This window comes from Camelus ferus, chromosome 34 (genome assembly GCF_009834535.1).
Source record: "Camelus ferus isolate YT-003-E chromosome 34, BCGSAC_Cfer_1.0, whole genome shotgun sequence".
Classification (NCBI taxonomy): Eukaryota; Metazoa; Chordata; class Mammalia; order Artiodactyla; family Camelidae; genus Camelus; species Camelus ferus.
Genome location: NC_045729.1, coordinates 2,094,006 through 2,110,805, shown reverse-complemented (window position 1 = coordinate 2,110,805; position 16,800 = coordinate 2,094,006). Strand labels below are relative to the sequence as shown.

Below are 16,800 nucleotides of genomic sequence, written 5' to 3'. Positions count from 1 at the left end.
AAAATTTGACCAATACATATCACACACATTTTTCTACTATCTGTTTCTTCTAAATTGTTTAAAACTAAAAATATTAAGAATGAAAAGATTACTGTATTAACACCCTTAAGATTGCAAGCATGAACAAAAATTCATTGGCAATGATTAAAACTGAGAGTAACATACAACAGACTCAAAGATGAATATATTACTAGCTTCTGTTATCCTTCATCATTTCCATTGCTTGACTGATTCGAATTAGTAATGCCAAAGCGGTATACTACAGCAGGAACCACACTTGACCCGAGGACTTTCTCATCCATGTAGCCCCTAACTAGCAGCGCACACCGGAAAGATGATTATCGAGTGGGGCTCTAAAGATTCTCAGGGAGCACAGCCCAGCCATGCCCGATCTATGCAATAGCTGACACAGACTTTCTATTTTTGGAAAATTGCTTACAGGTGCTAATAGCGATCAGCATACCAACTGTGTAACTGTGAATGACTAAATCTCTACTCCCTAAATCTTTGTCAGAGGTAACTTTAAGCACAATTGGTTTTCAAAGTATGTTCTTCTTTTTAAAGCTTTAATAAGGAATCTGAATCAGTGACAAACTCCAGTCTCCTAGAAAAATTAGAAGACACACAGCAGTTTGTAACTATGTTCCCCCCCATTCCTTATCTACCTTCCTAATTCAGGCCTCCATCATCTCCCCACCACTCAGCAGCACCCCAGCTACTCCTGCTGGAATTCTTTTCCCCTCAGCAAAATTTTCTAAATGATATCTTACAAAACTTAAAAAGGACACTAGTTATTTCTAATGTTTTAAACAAATTAATCAGCAATCTAGCTCAAATTCTAGTACAACAGGGTGACTTATATGTGTTGGGCCACTTGAGGTGGGCATATAACTACTACTGGAGACCTCACTTTTCCTATGGTGGAAAGCTAGGAGAGTGCTTTACATGAAGCCAAATTCTTCGCCAGGGCAGGACCTGGGCTACAACCTACAGTCCTTCAACCTCACATTTGAGAACAGGATCCTGTGAGATCCGCAAAGAGTCCAATGTCCTGGGACAGCACAATCTTTACCAGACTGGGACTTTCCTTATAAACACAGCTCCATTTAGAATGTTGTTACCCACAAACACCTAATAGCCATGGAACCCAGATGGGCACTTAATTCTTGTTGCCTAGAGATGTAACAGTACACGTAAGTCAAAACCAAGTGGGGAAGGGCTATACCGAGTTCTCAGAGCCTGAGTTCTTTCCACTAGATTATAGTGCTGGAACACATTCTTAATTCTCTAAAAATTTAATATTATGTTAACAATAACATGGAAAACAATTCTTAAGATATGAAAATTATCTTTCTATATGCATTTATGTGTACATGTTAAAAAGTCAACTTTCCAGAAAGAGAAATGCAGTGTAAAATCCAAAAGACACATACCCAAGAAAACAATCTGTATCATTCATCCACTGATTTATAAATTGTACAGTTACAGGTCCAGGGTTGTGAGGCAACTGAATTCGTTCTAAAGTGTGTAGCAGCAAGTCAGGCTTGTAGTACAAGGCAGCGATTGCAACTTGAAGACACATGGTACGAAGCTCACTGGTCTTGACCCCTCGGGTTAATCTCTCCAAAACAAGTTGCACAAAGAGAGGAATGCACTAGAGGGGAAAAGAAAAAGAGAAACCAAGTAACTTTTACAGGAAGCCAACTGTTGCTAAAGTGTGATCAATACATAAAACACTCTTCATGACAATAAAGAGTTTTGCTTGTTTAAATCACTTTTAGAGTTATTAAACAAATTTATATTCTCCTAAAAACTCAGAGAGATTAAATGGCCAAAAAGAGGTCCTAGAGGAGCGCCAAAGCATCTCCTTCCCTTTTAAGTGAAGATGACATTTAGCTGAAGATTGTCCTACAAGAGTCCACACTCAAATGATGGCATAATCCAAACGCAGACTCAGTCACGTCCATGTTTAAGTTAAAATGACTAGGGTGACATTTGTCTTTGATAAATCAAATTGGAAAGATTTAATTAAGTCGATATAATTAATAATTAAATCGATTTAATTAACTCTATTAATAAAGATTCCATAGTTAAATTAATTTGGAAAACACAGAATTCTAACACTCCTTTAGATACATTTCCAGATAAAGGCACTAAGAAGTCAGTCAATAATGAAATAAATTGTCTTATCCAATTTTTCCCAGACTTACTGGACCATTGAATAGTCTTTTTTATGTACACCTACTAACACCATTAGAATGTCATCATTTAAGTAATATCACTCTATTCTCATCTACTGGTACCTACACTTTCTGGATCTGTGAAAGAGACCATCTTCATATTTTGCAAGGAAAACCTGTGCTGGTGGGCCTTTCCCTGCCCTCCTCGTCTAACATCTTGTTTTTTTCCTGGTGTTTTCTATACAATGTCTGCAATGACTCCCACTATGAAACTTGTTCTATATTCCCACTCCAAACGCTACTAACCTAAAGCAGAACCAATATCTTTAAACCTTCTTGCTCATCTTTACATCTCAGTGTATGCAGAAGGCCTCTTTAAAGACACTGCTAGCAGATGTATCACTCTAAACCCCTCTCTCTGATTATGTCATTTCTCTGCTCAATAGGTTCTCTGTTCAATTGCTTTCAGCAAGGTTTGGTCAACTTTTCATAGACATTTTCAACTTTGCAGGTCATATAGAGTCCCTGTTACATATTCTTCTTGAAAAAAAAAAAAAAAAAAAAAAACTTCAAAAATGTGAAAACCATTCTTAGTTCCCAGGCCATACAAAAACAGATTGCAGGCACAAAGCTACAATAATCAAAATAGTATGGTACTGGCACAAAAACAGACACATAGATCAATGAAACAGGATACACCCATGCCTAAAAAAACCCTGTGCACGTTATGGTCAACTAGTCTACAACGAAGGAGGTAAGAATACACAATTGAAAAAAGACATTCAGTAAGTGGTGCTGGGAAAACTGGATAGCTACACGTATGAGAACAAAATTAGAACATTCTCTAACACCATATACAAAAATAAATTCAAAATGGATTAAAGACCAAATGTAAGACCAGATACTCTAAAACTCCTTGAGGAAAACACAGGCGGAACACTTAGACAGAAATTGCAGCAATATTTTCTCAATCTATCTCCTCGATTAATGGGAATAAAAGCAACAATAAGCAAAAAAATAATTAAACTTAAAGGCTTTTGCACACCAAAGGAAATCACAAACAAAATGAAAAGACAACCTATGGAATGAGAAAATATTTGCAAATTATAAGACCAACAAGGGATTAATTTCCAAAATATATAAACAGCTCACACAGCTCATTACCAAAAAAATTAAGAAATAAAATTTTAAAAATGGACAGAACACTTAAATAAACATTTCCCCAGATATACAAATGACCAACAGACACATTAAAAGATGCTCAACATCACTAACTATTAGAGAAATGCAAATCAAAACTACAATGAGATATCACCTCACACCTGTCAGAATGGCCATCATTCAACAAATAATAAATGCTGGAGAGGGTGTTAAGAAAAAGGAGTCCTCCTACACTGTTGGTGGGAATGTAAATTGGTGCAGCCACTATGGAGGACAGTATGGAGGTTCCTTAAACAACTAAAACAGAGTTACCATATGATACAGCAATCCCACTCCTGGGCATGTATCTGGAGAAAACAGTCATTTGAAAAGACCCACGCACTCCGGTGTTCACAGCAGCACTATTTACAACAACTAGATAGGGAAGCAACCTAAATTTCCATCAACAGATGACTGGATAAAGAAGTGTTCAACCAATTCAGCAAAACAGTCTTTCAGAAATAAAAGTGAAATAAACATTCTCAGAAGACAAAAACAGAGAATTCACTGCCAGTAGACCTACAAGAAATACTAAACAAAGTTCTTCAGGCTGAAAGCAAGTGACCCAGAGGGTAATTCATAGACATAGACACACACACACACACACACACACACACACTCCAGTAAAAGTAATTAGGTAATTATAAAAAACAGTAAAAATGGTATTTCTTTGACTTTCTTAATTGTTTTGAAAAGCAATCACAGGGTGAGGAGGGTAGAGCTCAAGTGGTAGAGCTCATGCTTAGCATGCATAAGGTCCTGGGTTCAATCCCCAGCACCTCCTCTAAAGATAAATAAATAAATAAATAAACCTAATTACCTCCCTCCCCCCAAAAAATAAATAAATAATTTTAAGTAATCACATAAAATAACATGTTATAATTGTATTGTTGAGACTACAAAATATAGAAATGTAATATATTCAACATTGACAATACAAAGGAGGTAGAAGCAAGATTCTACTGGAATAAGGAAATGACACCAGGTGGTAACTGCAGTCCATAGCAATAAATAAAGAGAACTGAGAAATGGCAAATAAGAAGGCTAATACAACAAACTCTATAAATATACACTTGGTTGTCTTTCTTTCTTTCTTTCTTTCTTTTTTTTTTTGTCTTTCTTTTCTTAGCTTCTTTAAAATAGAATTACAAATAGCAATAATTATAAACAGTGTATTGTTGGGTTTGTAACAACATATAGATGTAACATATATAACAATAATAGTACAAAAAGTGGGGAAAAGGAATAGAGTGGGAGTAATGTATCCGTATGTCACTAAAATTAAGTCAATCTAAATCTGAGGAAAACTCTGATAAGGTAACATGTATATAGTAAGCCCTACAGCGACCACTAAGAAAAACGTTTAAAATAGTGGAAGAAAAAAGGCATTAAAGGAATTTCATTATAAAATATTTACTTAATCCTTAAAACAGAAACAGACTCATAGACATAGAATACAAACTTGTCGTTGCCAGCGGGGAGGGGAGTGGGAAGGGACAGACTGGGAGCTTGAAATTTGTAGATACTGACAGTTATATATAGCATAGATAAACAAGTTTCTACTGTATAGCACAGGGAAATATATACAAGATCTTGTGGTAGCTCATGGTGAAAAAAGAATGTGAAAATGAATATATGTATTTTCATGTGTGACTGAAAAATTGAGCTCTACAGCGGACATTGACACAACATTGTAAACTGACTATAACTAAATTTTTTAAAAAAAGGAGAAGGGGAGGGGAGGGAGGAGGAGAAGAAGAAGAAAGAAAGAAAATATTTACTTAATCCAAAAGAAAGCAGTAAAGAAAGAATGGGGGGGGGGGACCATGAGAGACACAAATAAAATTAAAATAACAGATTGAATCTATGTGTAACAGCAATAACAGTAAATGTGAATGGTTCAATTCAAAGATACAAACAGACTGAAAGTAAAAGGATGGAAAAAGATATTTCATGAAAGAGCAACCATAAGAAAGTTGAAATGGATACACTAATATTAGAACAAAACTACCTCAAAACAAAAAAAAAAACTGTTACTAGAGATAAAGAGAGACATTTTTATCAATAAAAGAGTCAATTTACCAGGAAGATAAAACCATTATTAACATATGTGCACCTAACACAAACCCAAAATACATGAAACAGAAACTTACAAAAATAAGTGGAGAACTAAACAATTCAATAACAGAGACTTCAATACTTCATTTTCAATAATAGAACAATTAGGTAGAAGATCAGCAAAAAAAATAAATAAATAAAAGATTTAATCAACATTATGGACCAACTAGATCTAACAAACCTCTACAGAACATCTGGCCCAGAATATATATTATTCTCAAGTACACATGGAACAATCTCCAGGACACACTATACGTGGGGCCATAAAACAAGCCTCAATAAACTTAAAAGGAATGAAATCACACAAAGTATGTTCTCCATTCACGATGGAGTAAAAAGTTAGAAATCATTAACAAAGAATTTTAGGAAATTCACAAACATATGGAAATAAAACAACACACTCCTAAGTAACCAATGGGTCCAGAATAAATCACAAGGGAAATAAGAATATATTTTGAGATGAATATGAACACGTATCAAAACTTACGAACATAGCTAAAGAAGTGCTTAGAGGGAAATTTATAGCTATCGATATCTATATTAAAAAAGAAGAAAGGTCTCAAATCAAATAACCTAATCTTCCACCTTAAGACACTGGAAAACGAAGAGCAAGCTAAGTTCAAAGCAATTTAAGGGAATAAATTTTGAAGACTAGAACAAAAATGAATGAAATAGCAAACAGAAAAACAGAGAACAAAATCATAACTTGGTTCTTTAAAAAGATCAACAAAATTGACAAATCTTTATCCCAAATGACAAAAGAGAAAAAGGGAGAGAGAGAAAGAAAAGATGCTAATTACTAAAATCAGGAACAAAACAGGGTCATTATTACCAACCTACAGAAACAAAAAGAAATATAAGGAAATATTACGAACTGCATGCCAACAATTAGTTAACTTAGATGAAATGGACAAATTCCTAGAAAGATGCAAACTACTAAACTGACTTGAAAAGAAATAGAAATACAAGTTGACTTATAACAAAGAGACTGAATTGGTGATTTAAAAATTACCTGCCAAGAAAAGCTCAGGCAAAGATGGCTTCACTGCTAAGTTCTAACATTTAAAAAACACCAATTTTCACAAACTCTTCCAAAAAACAGAAGAGGATGGAGCACTTCCCAACTCATTCCATGAGGCCAGCATAACAGATTCCAAAACCAGACAAAGATATCACAAGAAAAAAATTATAGATCAATATCTCTTATAAATATAGACACAAAAATACTTTAAAAAAATACCACCTAACTGAATCTGGAAATACATAAAAAGGAGGGTCATATTCCATGACCAAGTAGGATTTATACCAGGAATGCAAGGTTGGTTTAACATCTGAAAAATCAATTAATGCACTACACCATATCCATAGAATAAAGGATCAAAGATACTTGATCACCTCAATAGATGCAGAAAAAGCATATAACAATACACAACACCTTCAAGACACTTAAAAAACCAGGAATAGACAGGAATACACTCAACCTGACAAAAGACATCTATGAAAAATCCACAGCTAACATCAGACTTAATGGTGAAAAGAATGCTTTCCCCCTGCCAAGACGTCTCCTCTCATCACATCTACTCAACATTGCACTGAAGGTTCTAGCCAAGGCAATTAGGCAAGAAAAATAAAATAAAAAGCACCCAGATTGGAAAGGTGAAACTCTACTTGCAGATGAGATGAACTTGTATACAGAAAATCCTAAGAAATCCTCTGAAATGCTATTAAAACTAGTAAACACGTTCAGCAATGTTGCAGGAAACAAGATAAATATACCCCCCCAAAAGTGTATTTCTAAACACAAGCAATAAACAACTTCAAAATAAAATAAAGGAAACAATGCCACTTACAATAGCATTAAGAAGAATAAAATACTTAGGAACATTTTAACAAAAAGAACTACAAAACTTAGACTCTGAAAACTAAAAAACATTTTTGAAAAAAATTAAAGATGACCTAAATAAAAGGAAAGACATCTCATGTTCAGGGACTGAAAGACTAAACATTCTCAAAGTGACAATATTTCCTAAAGTGATTTACAGATTCAGCACAATGCCTATAAATCAATAATAAATAGACAAACAACCCAATTAAGAATGGGCAAAGGATCTCAATAAACAAATAAACATTTCTCAAAATATATATATACAAACGGCCACATGAAAAGATGCTCAACATCATTAGCCATCAGGAAAATGCAAACCAAAACCATGAGAGACCATTTCACAACCTGTTAGGATGACTGTAACAAAAAGACAAAACAAGTGTCGGTGAGGATATGGAGAGACTGGAACCCTCATTCACTGCCAGTAGGAATGTGAAATGATGCAGCTGCTTTGGAAAAGTTTGGCAGTTCCTCAAATGGTTAAACACAGAATTACCACTTCTAGATATATATCAAGAGAAATGAAAACATAATTGTACAAAAACTTGCATACAAATGTTCATTTGTTCATAATAGCCAAAATGTGGAAATAGTACAAATGTCCAACATCCGATGAATGGTTAAAATAAATGTGATATATCCATGTGATGGATACCAATTTTTACCAATGGAAAAAATAAAGTACTGACACATGGTACAACATGGATGAACCTTTAAAACATTATGTTAAGTAGACAAGTCATTCACCAAGGACTACATATGATTCCATTATATGAAATGTCTAAAATAGGCAAATCTATATAGGGAAAGCAAGTAGAATGATGGTTGCCTAGGGCTGGGGGTGTGTTAAGGGGAAACGAGGAATGACTCCTATGAGTACAGAGTTTTTTGGGGGTATTGCTGAAATGTCCTAAAACTGATTGTGATAACAGTTGCACAATTCTGTGACTACATTAAATACCATTGAAGTATACACTTTAAATAGGTGAACTGCATGGTATATAAATTATATCCCAGTAAAGCTGTTATTTAAAATTACATAGAGCAAATATTGCAGAACAACAACAAAAAAAAGACAGCTCCACGGTTATACTTAAACACTTCAACACTTTTTTCTCCGAAATTGAGTATCATACCACAATTGTATCAAAAATTGAGTTAATCTTGTTAAAAATATATAATACTTTCTATATAAGTAGAGAAAAAACTTTTCTTTTTGCACAATACCTTCATTTCTGGTTTAAAAAGGTATCTGGGAATATTTCAATAGCATACACAAAAACAAAGGGAAAATGCAAGTCTTTGGGAATTCAACTGAGTAGAATTTGCACATTTATCTCCTTCATGATTTGCTTTGTAGCTTGATACACATTTTTCTGTATATCTAGAATGTAAGATATGATTTCCAAATTGCATGGGCATTTTTGTCATTGAATTTGTACCAGTAAGCACAAACAAGAGACTCTCTTTATAATTTTCCATCATAATATAAATAAAGTGTCAATCCGGCATGTAAATTTTAAATGTAAACATCACGTGGGATGCTTTCCATACATAAATTACCTGATCAATTCCCCTTCCTTTGCACTGAAGAATGATTACTTCAAGAAGTTTGGCGGCATGGCATTCTGCATCTTCTCCTGCATCTCCACATAGTACCTACAGTAATTACAGTTTCACTCAGCAGTGAATGGCAATGCAAAGAATTTAATCAAGTCCATGTGACATAAATATCCCTTAAAAAATCAGCCATTACAATCATAGCTTTGCTTGCATTCACCTTGCCAACCCAAAGAAGAAAGTTCAAAATAAAGTCCATCTATCTTCCTTACCTAATCTACATTCCTGCTGTAAAATACGAGGAATGAAGAGACATAACTATAGATAAAAGAAAGAGTAAGAATGAGAATACTATGAAGAATACTGTATTCCTTAATATATCTGAAAACTTACATGAATTGTTTTCTAAGCAAATACAATTTAAGAAAACTGAATTGAAAAGATATTCCAGGTAAAGATGACATATTGAACATTTCCATTGAATTTTGTTCCTCCTCAAAAGGCCATTAAAATGAAGGTAAAGATATTTCTAGAGGCATACATTCACAAAGACAGAGAAAAGGAAAGAGACAGCTATAAAACTGTAGAAACTGGAAGAGAGATGGATCAGTGAGGTGAAACATAAGCAGGTAGTGAGCAAAGCCAAGAATCAACCCAATTTACATAAACTTAAAATTCTACCTCCAGGGCAGTGTTTCTAGATCTAGAGTCTAAGCGTGACTAGGCTCTGGACCCAGAATGCCTTGGTTTGAATCCCAGCTCTGCCACTTATGAGCTGTGATTTTAGAAAAGCTACTTAACCTCTGTAACTTACTGTCTCCATCTGTAAAAGGAATGTAACAATAGACTCGTCATGGGATTAAATGACACAGAAAGAAAAAAATCAGCCCCTCTTCCCCAAATCGAATTTACTTGGCTTCTTTGCTGGTTTGGTTGAAACAGAAACTAAGTATATTTCAGTAGTTTTAAAAATGGGCTCTGGAGCCAGACTGCTTGGGTTCAAATCTGGCTCCAGCACATAATAGCTGTATGACTTGGGTCAATTTACTTAACGTTAGGCACAACGCAAAATACCTGTCTCCCCCAGGTGATACCATCCTCATACTGCCAAAAAGATTGAAAAAGTTAATGTGTATAAAGTGCTTAGGAAATACCTGATATACAGTAAGAGTTTGGTAAGTGTTAGCTATTATTAAAATCAGGAGATAAAAAAGAAATTTCTCCTGTAGAGCACAGGGAACTATATTCAGTACCTTGTAATAACCTTTAATGAAAAATAATATGAAATCGAATATATGTACATCTGTGCATGACTGGGACATTGTGCTGTACACCATAAACTGACACACTGTAACTGACTATACTTCAATTAAACAAAAACAGAAATAAGAAATATACTTTAGGTAGAAGGACATCACTGTGAATATCACTTTTACTCTGCGTGCTGTAACACAGAGCAGCTGTGAGTTACTGCAGGACTCTGTACGACTGTTACGCTTCCTGCTCGCTGCTTTCTCCTCCCCGTTCCCTCCCCAGCAGCTGTCCCTGTAACTTAGGAAAAAACTGAAGGCAGCCATGTGACCATGACTTAACACGCTGGGTTATTACCGAGCTAAATAAGTCTTCAAAAATCATGATTCTTTTCCTGCAGTTTATATGTGGGGAAACTTAGTGACTTCCCCAAATCTCCCAGGCTCTCTGTAACTGAACTGAAATCTAATCACATAAACTATCAGTTCTGCACTCTTAACAGATTCTGGTGCTCGTCTCTGCTCATGAGGGAGACAGGTGTACACTAGCCACTGTACTCCCAGCTCCAAAGCGAAACTTAGATTTCTGGCTATTTGAGCTTTCTAGAATCTGCCAGCTCCATGCAACAGACTTATATTTATTATGAATAATACATAATTTACCTAAAAGAGGGGGAAAATATTAGTCATCAATGATTCTAAGATATAACCAAGAAGGCCAAATCTAACCTGTGACAAAGATTACATAGCAGACAATCATGCTTGTGCACAAATATAACAGTAGCCATTATGTGGCTTACAAATTATTCTGTATTGAGCTAAACAATGCTGTTTTTCCAACTATTCTGATTTTTGCTCTTGTTTATGTTCAAATTACCTATATCTAGTGGCTTCCAACATACATATTCAATTAAAAGAAAAATCAATAAATTAACAATAAATGACAATAAATTGACAAACTGTGGTGTTTCCATAGCACTTTTCTTTAATTAAGTAGCAGGTATGCATTGTTGAAAGAAGAAAATTATTTACCCTAAGCATTATAAAGTACACAGCTATAAAAGTGGCAAGCATTCTTAAGTACAACGTACCATACGAAATGTTCAAATTATAATTCCAAACTCCACTTGAAAATACAAAATGACAAATGTATGTTGATGAAGGCAATACAGAACTAAATGCGTAAGAAACAAACTGAAGGAGTGTCTGAAGTAAAACAAAACATTAGCAAGTAAACATTAGTGAGAACCACTATGACAAATGATTAGGACATGCTTACCTTTCTACACATTGTAAAAAGTATTTCTAAATGCTTTGGATTTGATAGTAAAGTATTTGTATCTATTGTCACATAATTATGCAGAAGAGGCATCATGTCTGGAAAACAATTTCAAAATTCCAATGAGACTTGAGCAACCGAGGTAGAAATAAACTATCCCCCTGAAACCACACTTCTGTAGCACCCCCACATTATCACCTTCCCTTGCAACTACAAAATGCCGGAAACGACAGTGATAAATCTGCCCTATTTATAGGTGAGAAAAGCGTGAGACAGAAAGATTAAAATGCTCATCATTTATTATGCTGATTGTTCTGAGTGTTCTTTCCTCCCCAGAGCACTCATCGCCGTCTGACACACTGTATTTGCTTGCTTGCCTGTGTGTATCCCACCCCCTACCTCCCTCTTACTAGAATGGATGTGTCAGAAGGACAAGGGCTGTCTATTCTGTTCACTGCTATTTTGCTAAACTTACGGCAGTGCTTGGAATACAGTCAGTATTCAGAAAATATTAACTGAATTAAGGTATGGACATACGTTCTGACTGCAAAGTAATATAAGATAATTTAAGGTACAAAAGGAAACAGTCTCCCTCCTTCTGCCTCTATTCCTAAGGGCTGGAAAACACTCCGATGCTAGCACCACCCTTTTCTCCACAGGGAAAGAACAACTGTTTTCTGATTGGCACTGGAATTATATATGTCTTTGTGTGAAGTGTCAAAGAAAATAGTATCTATGCAGACACAGAAGAGCAAAAACATTACATGATTGAAATCGTACCTGTAAAGTATTCAAAACAATCCTGTTGAAAAACCTCATATAATATACCTAGAAGCTGCCACATTTGAGGGGAAATAACACGGCAGGTTAGACTATATGCCAGTGAAAGAATTTCTTCATAGAATTCTAGGCAAAAGAAAATCTCTGGTTAGAATGGTAGGAAACAGCAAGAGCTAAACACAAAGACCACACAGAGGAGGATCTCAGCTGCTCGCTCACGCATATTCCTCTTATATCTAACGAAATTTTCAGCATCCGTTTCTTAGCATTCACATCTTCAGCTACATCTATTTGCCACCTTCCATTTCTTACCAAGATCTGCCCCCTACTCAATGAGGCAAAGGACTGTTTTCACTCAAGTTACTTATAATACTGAAAAACCATATTTTTATGTTATAATATAGAAAATATTTTATACTTATAAAACTGTACTAGAAATGGGTATAAGGAACAGATTATAGTGCATCTCTTATGCACAGGAGTTTAAATTTACAAATACAAAATTACAAAATACAAGTATTTTTCAGAGAGCTTAGTTAACCTAGGCAAAAGTATCTGCCTGTCTCACATACTTCTACGGACTATATGCTAGACAGTATTTTGTCAATTTACAAAGCTTGTAAAATTTAGACAGTATTTTTAAATTTATCTCAAGACATGTATACTCACTATAAAGGAGAAGAGTCCAAGGGGACTTGTATTTGTACATATATTTATTATTATTACCCTCAGTCAAAAGGAAATTATATCTAAATATACAATCAAAAAACACAAACCTCAATACAAAAATTTCAAATAATTTCTACCATGTCACTGAGCAAAAAAAGTCTAACTTCAAAGGTTTTTTTTTTTTCCCCTCTTATGAAAAGGAACTAATATTTACCCTGGAAGCTTGAACAAAATTTTTTTTCTGTAACAGTATTTATTTATAACTTTTAATATATTCAAAAGCTAGTAATACAGATATTTATTTGCTTTACCAAAAGCAAAATAAAATGGAAACCCCAGATATTGGGAAATTGCTCTACAAGGCAATCACTTGAAAAAACACCAGTCGTCTGGATATGAAATTTCTGAAAGTCCTCTTCATTATTACCTCACCTTGGAAGATGAGGAAAGGAAAGCAAACGCCTTTCCTAAGGTGAGGAATCTTGACAGCTACAGCATCGTGTGCATGACCTGGCCACCCAGATGCTCAAGACCAAGACTCTGAATCTTGGAGGAGAAACTAGAAGGCACGAAGCTGCTCCAGGTTTTTTATTTTGTTTTTTGGTTTTGGTCTTGGCTGTCTGTGTTGGGGTCTGGACTATAGTGGGCAGCAGCCCAGGACTCAGCATGGAGAAAGGCGTCACCAGCCTTGTGTCTAAGCAGAACACTTTCATGGCAGAATCCTGGCTGGCTCTGGCCAACCTCAGCCTTCCCACTGATTTGCTGAGCTACCAAATATTCTTCTGCTAAGTTCCATTTAAGCTTAAACTGACCAGGAATTATTTCAGTTATTCTTAACCAAGAAGACTATTAGGGTAGGAAGGTTTTACTACCTTTGACTTCCTGCATAAGATAAAGCAGCTAAGTCAGTGAGAGCTAAGCCTGGCTTCTAATAATAAGTCAACTTCATGAGAAAATGAAGCAATGAAAACAGGCAGAGGAGGGAGGGAAAAGGGGGACAATGGAAAGAGACCGGACCGTGGACATACACGTGGTCAGACTGCTGTGGTGGGGGTCCTGGATTAACAGGAGTTTAATCTGAGATCTTGTATGGCCAAATATTGGCTCAAAAAGGGCCCTTAAAATTACATGCATCACAGCTAAAAACATAAGAGAGATCTTCCATCACGTTGGAGTATGGGAGAGGAGGTTAGAGGAGACACGCAGTTGAAACCATGGCTTTCTCCTCTGCCCAGCGCATCCAAGAAATAGGCCTCTTTCCTTTTCTTAACATCCTCATGTTGTAATTGCTCCAATTAAATATCTGGTACAGGCAGAGTAAAGAAGGTTGGTGTAGCCTATTTCCCTTTGCTTGACTTCACAGTTTCTCTCCTCAAGATTACTTTACTTTAAATGTAAATGGAGATTATAGATTTGTAATATATTTATTTTATACTTGGTAATTTATACCTCTTAATCCCCTTCACCTGAAATAAATAAACTACAAGCAGCACTGGGGATATAGTCAATATTTTCTAATAATTTTGCATGGAGTATATTCTATAAAAATATCGAATTACTATGTTGTACACTTGACAGTAATATAATATTTATAAGTCAACAAAAAACTTCACATGTGAAGTCTTTAAAACTTTTTGTCTGGAGAATTTCCAATTATAATCTCTTCCATCAACCAGGACATAAGTGAATATATTCTTTTTGAGCGTATCAGAATCTCTGGAGTTATGGTCCAGGAATCTTCATTCTAACTAGATACCAAAGTTTGAGAACTCCTGCTTTACAGCAACAATTGCAAAAGTAAGGAGTGTATATTCTAGGCAGGGTGCCGCATACTCCACTGAGATGGGAGGAGAATGTGTTGGAACACTTCGTATACACACATACACTTTTAATTTCATGCTTTTACATTTCTACTTTAATGTATGCAAATGAAGTATAGTGACATGTATATTGCCTATAAATAAGTATTCAAATGTTATTCATATATATTACAAGTACATGTCCAATTTTTTACTAATGGTGTGACGGATAAGGAGTTTGAAGACAACTGCTCTCAGGCATAACGTGCTTTTGTTCCATCTTTCTGTGTACACACTCTACAGGCTGCGTCTCCCTCATGCCCACGTGACCGGGGCTGACATCATCAAAATGCTTGGATACTATGGAAAACTCCAGTCGGTTTATAACATCCAGCATTAGCAACTGATCCCACTCAGAAGTCAGGCACCATAATGCACACAGCAGAACAACGTTCATTCCCACTTCTGTTCTGATATTGACATATGCCTACATTTCACATTTTTCAGTCTCAGATTAAAGTAACCTCACCTGAACCTCATCCCAGTTTTCTCAGAAACTTTAAATCCGGTCCTTTAAAAATTCCAAGACCAAAAATTCTTAATTGGCTATGTTAAGATCACCTCTAAACGAAAATATAGACAGCTAATATTAGAAAGTTTATCTAAAAATTAAAGAGAGTGTAAGCTTCTGTTTCTCTTAATTGTCCATCTTGTTGAATTCGAAGAGCTAAAAAAATGTATTTTTCATCAAATTTTAAAATATTCTCAATTTACCTTTATTCTCCCTTTGAACTTACCGATTACGTGTTTCTGTAAAACAAGATCAATGATCCGCAGACAGATACTCTCCAGCTGCTGAGTCACCTAGAGACGAATTTTAAACATTTAGTTTAAAATTCATCATGATAATCCTAATTTAACCTATAAATTTAATATTATTCCAATAAAAATAGCAACAGGGCTCTTTTTGAGAGGAGACATTGAGAAGTTAATTCTAAACTTCATGTGAAAAATTAAACATGCGAGAATAACCAGGAAATTCTGAAAAACAGACTAATGATGGAAGTGGGAGTTAAATCTATAATAAAATTACACATTAAGTTAATTCCTTATCTGCTATTTATACCAAAATAAATTCCTAATACGTCAAAAATTGCAGTGTGAAGACGTAAGCCAAAAACACAAAAACAAAAAACCTGGCCTACAAGAAATAGTAAGAATTTGTGTATAATCCTGAAAAGGGAAAATAACTCAAAGCCTAGAAATCAGAAGTAAGTAATTAAGCCATTTGATTTCACAAAGTAAAATTTTCTATATAGGGCAGATGAAAGTCAAAGACAAATGAAAAATTGAGTGAAATACTTTCAAATGATATCACAAAGAGCAAATCCCCCTTACATGAAGTTAAATCAACAACAAAAAAAGGCAACAGTTATGAAAAACAAATATAAACAGACCTTAAGCTTATAACAAGATGTTCATTCGAACAGATGATTAGAGTACAAATTCTAAGCACAAGATTACCACTTTTCAACTATCAGACCGGAAATGATCAAAAAGAATGGGGTTGGGAAGAGAGACACTATTGTACATAATTTGGAGAATGTAGACTGGCACATACCATGAAGGATAAGTTAGCAATATTTACTATTCTTCAGCTTACTCATTCATACATATGTCCTTTGACCCAGCAATTTCACTTCAAGGAATCTGCCCTCCAAACATATTATTATGTGTGCAAGATGGCGTGTAAAAGGCCATTCACTGCAGCAATGTTTGTGATTAGCAACAACCAAATGTCCATTTAACAAGAGGCAATTAAATTATATCCATTAATGAGGGATATTAATCCATTAATTAAATAAATCTGACACATCATACATAGGGATATTATGTAACTATTAAAAATCTGTAACTTTATAGAATAGATAAACAAGATTATACTATATAGCACAGGGAAATATATACAAGATCTTGTGGTAGCTCACAGCAAAAAAAGAATGTGACAATGAATACATGTATGTTCATGTATAACTGAAAAATTGTGCTCTATGCTGGAATTTGACACAACATTGTAAAA

The 16,800-nt window shown here is 34.9% G+C and overlaps 1 protein-coding gene across 1 annotated transcript in view; it reads right to left on the bottom strand.

Moving 5' to 3' along the window:
• The window catches only part of IPO8 (importin 8), a 60,021-nt gene that overhangs the window by 11,003 nt on the left and 32,218 nt on the right, over positions 1-16,800 (bottom strand). The window contains exons 17-21 of the mRNA XM_032473247.1: positions 15,518-15,584; positions 12,253-12,378; positions 11,473-11,570; positions 8,947-9,042; positions 1,434-1,654 (exon numbers count right to left, since the gene is read on the bottom strand). Of these exons, the coding sequence (XP_032329138.1) occupies positions 1,434-1,654; positions 8,947-9,042; positions 11,473-11,570; positions 12,253-12,378; positions 15,518-15,584 (608 nt within the window). The remainder of the gene's footprint in view (positions 1-1,433; positions 1,655-8,946; positions 9,043-11,472; positions 11,571-12,252; positions 12,379-15,517; positions 15,585-16,800) is intronic.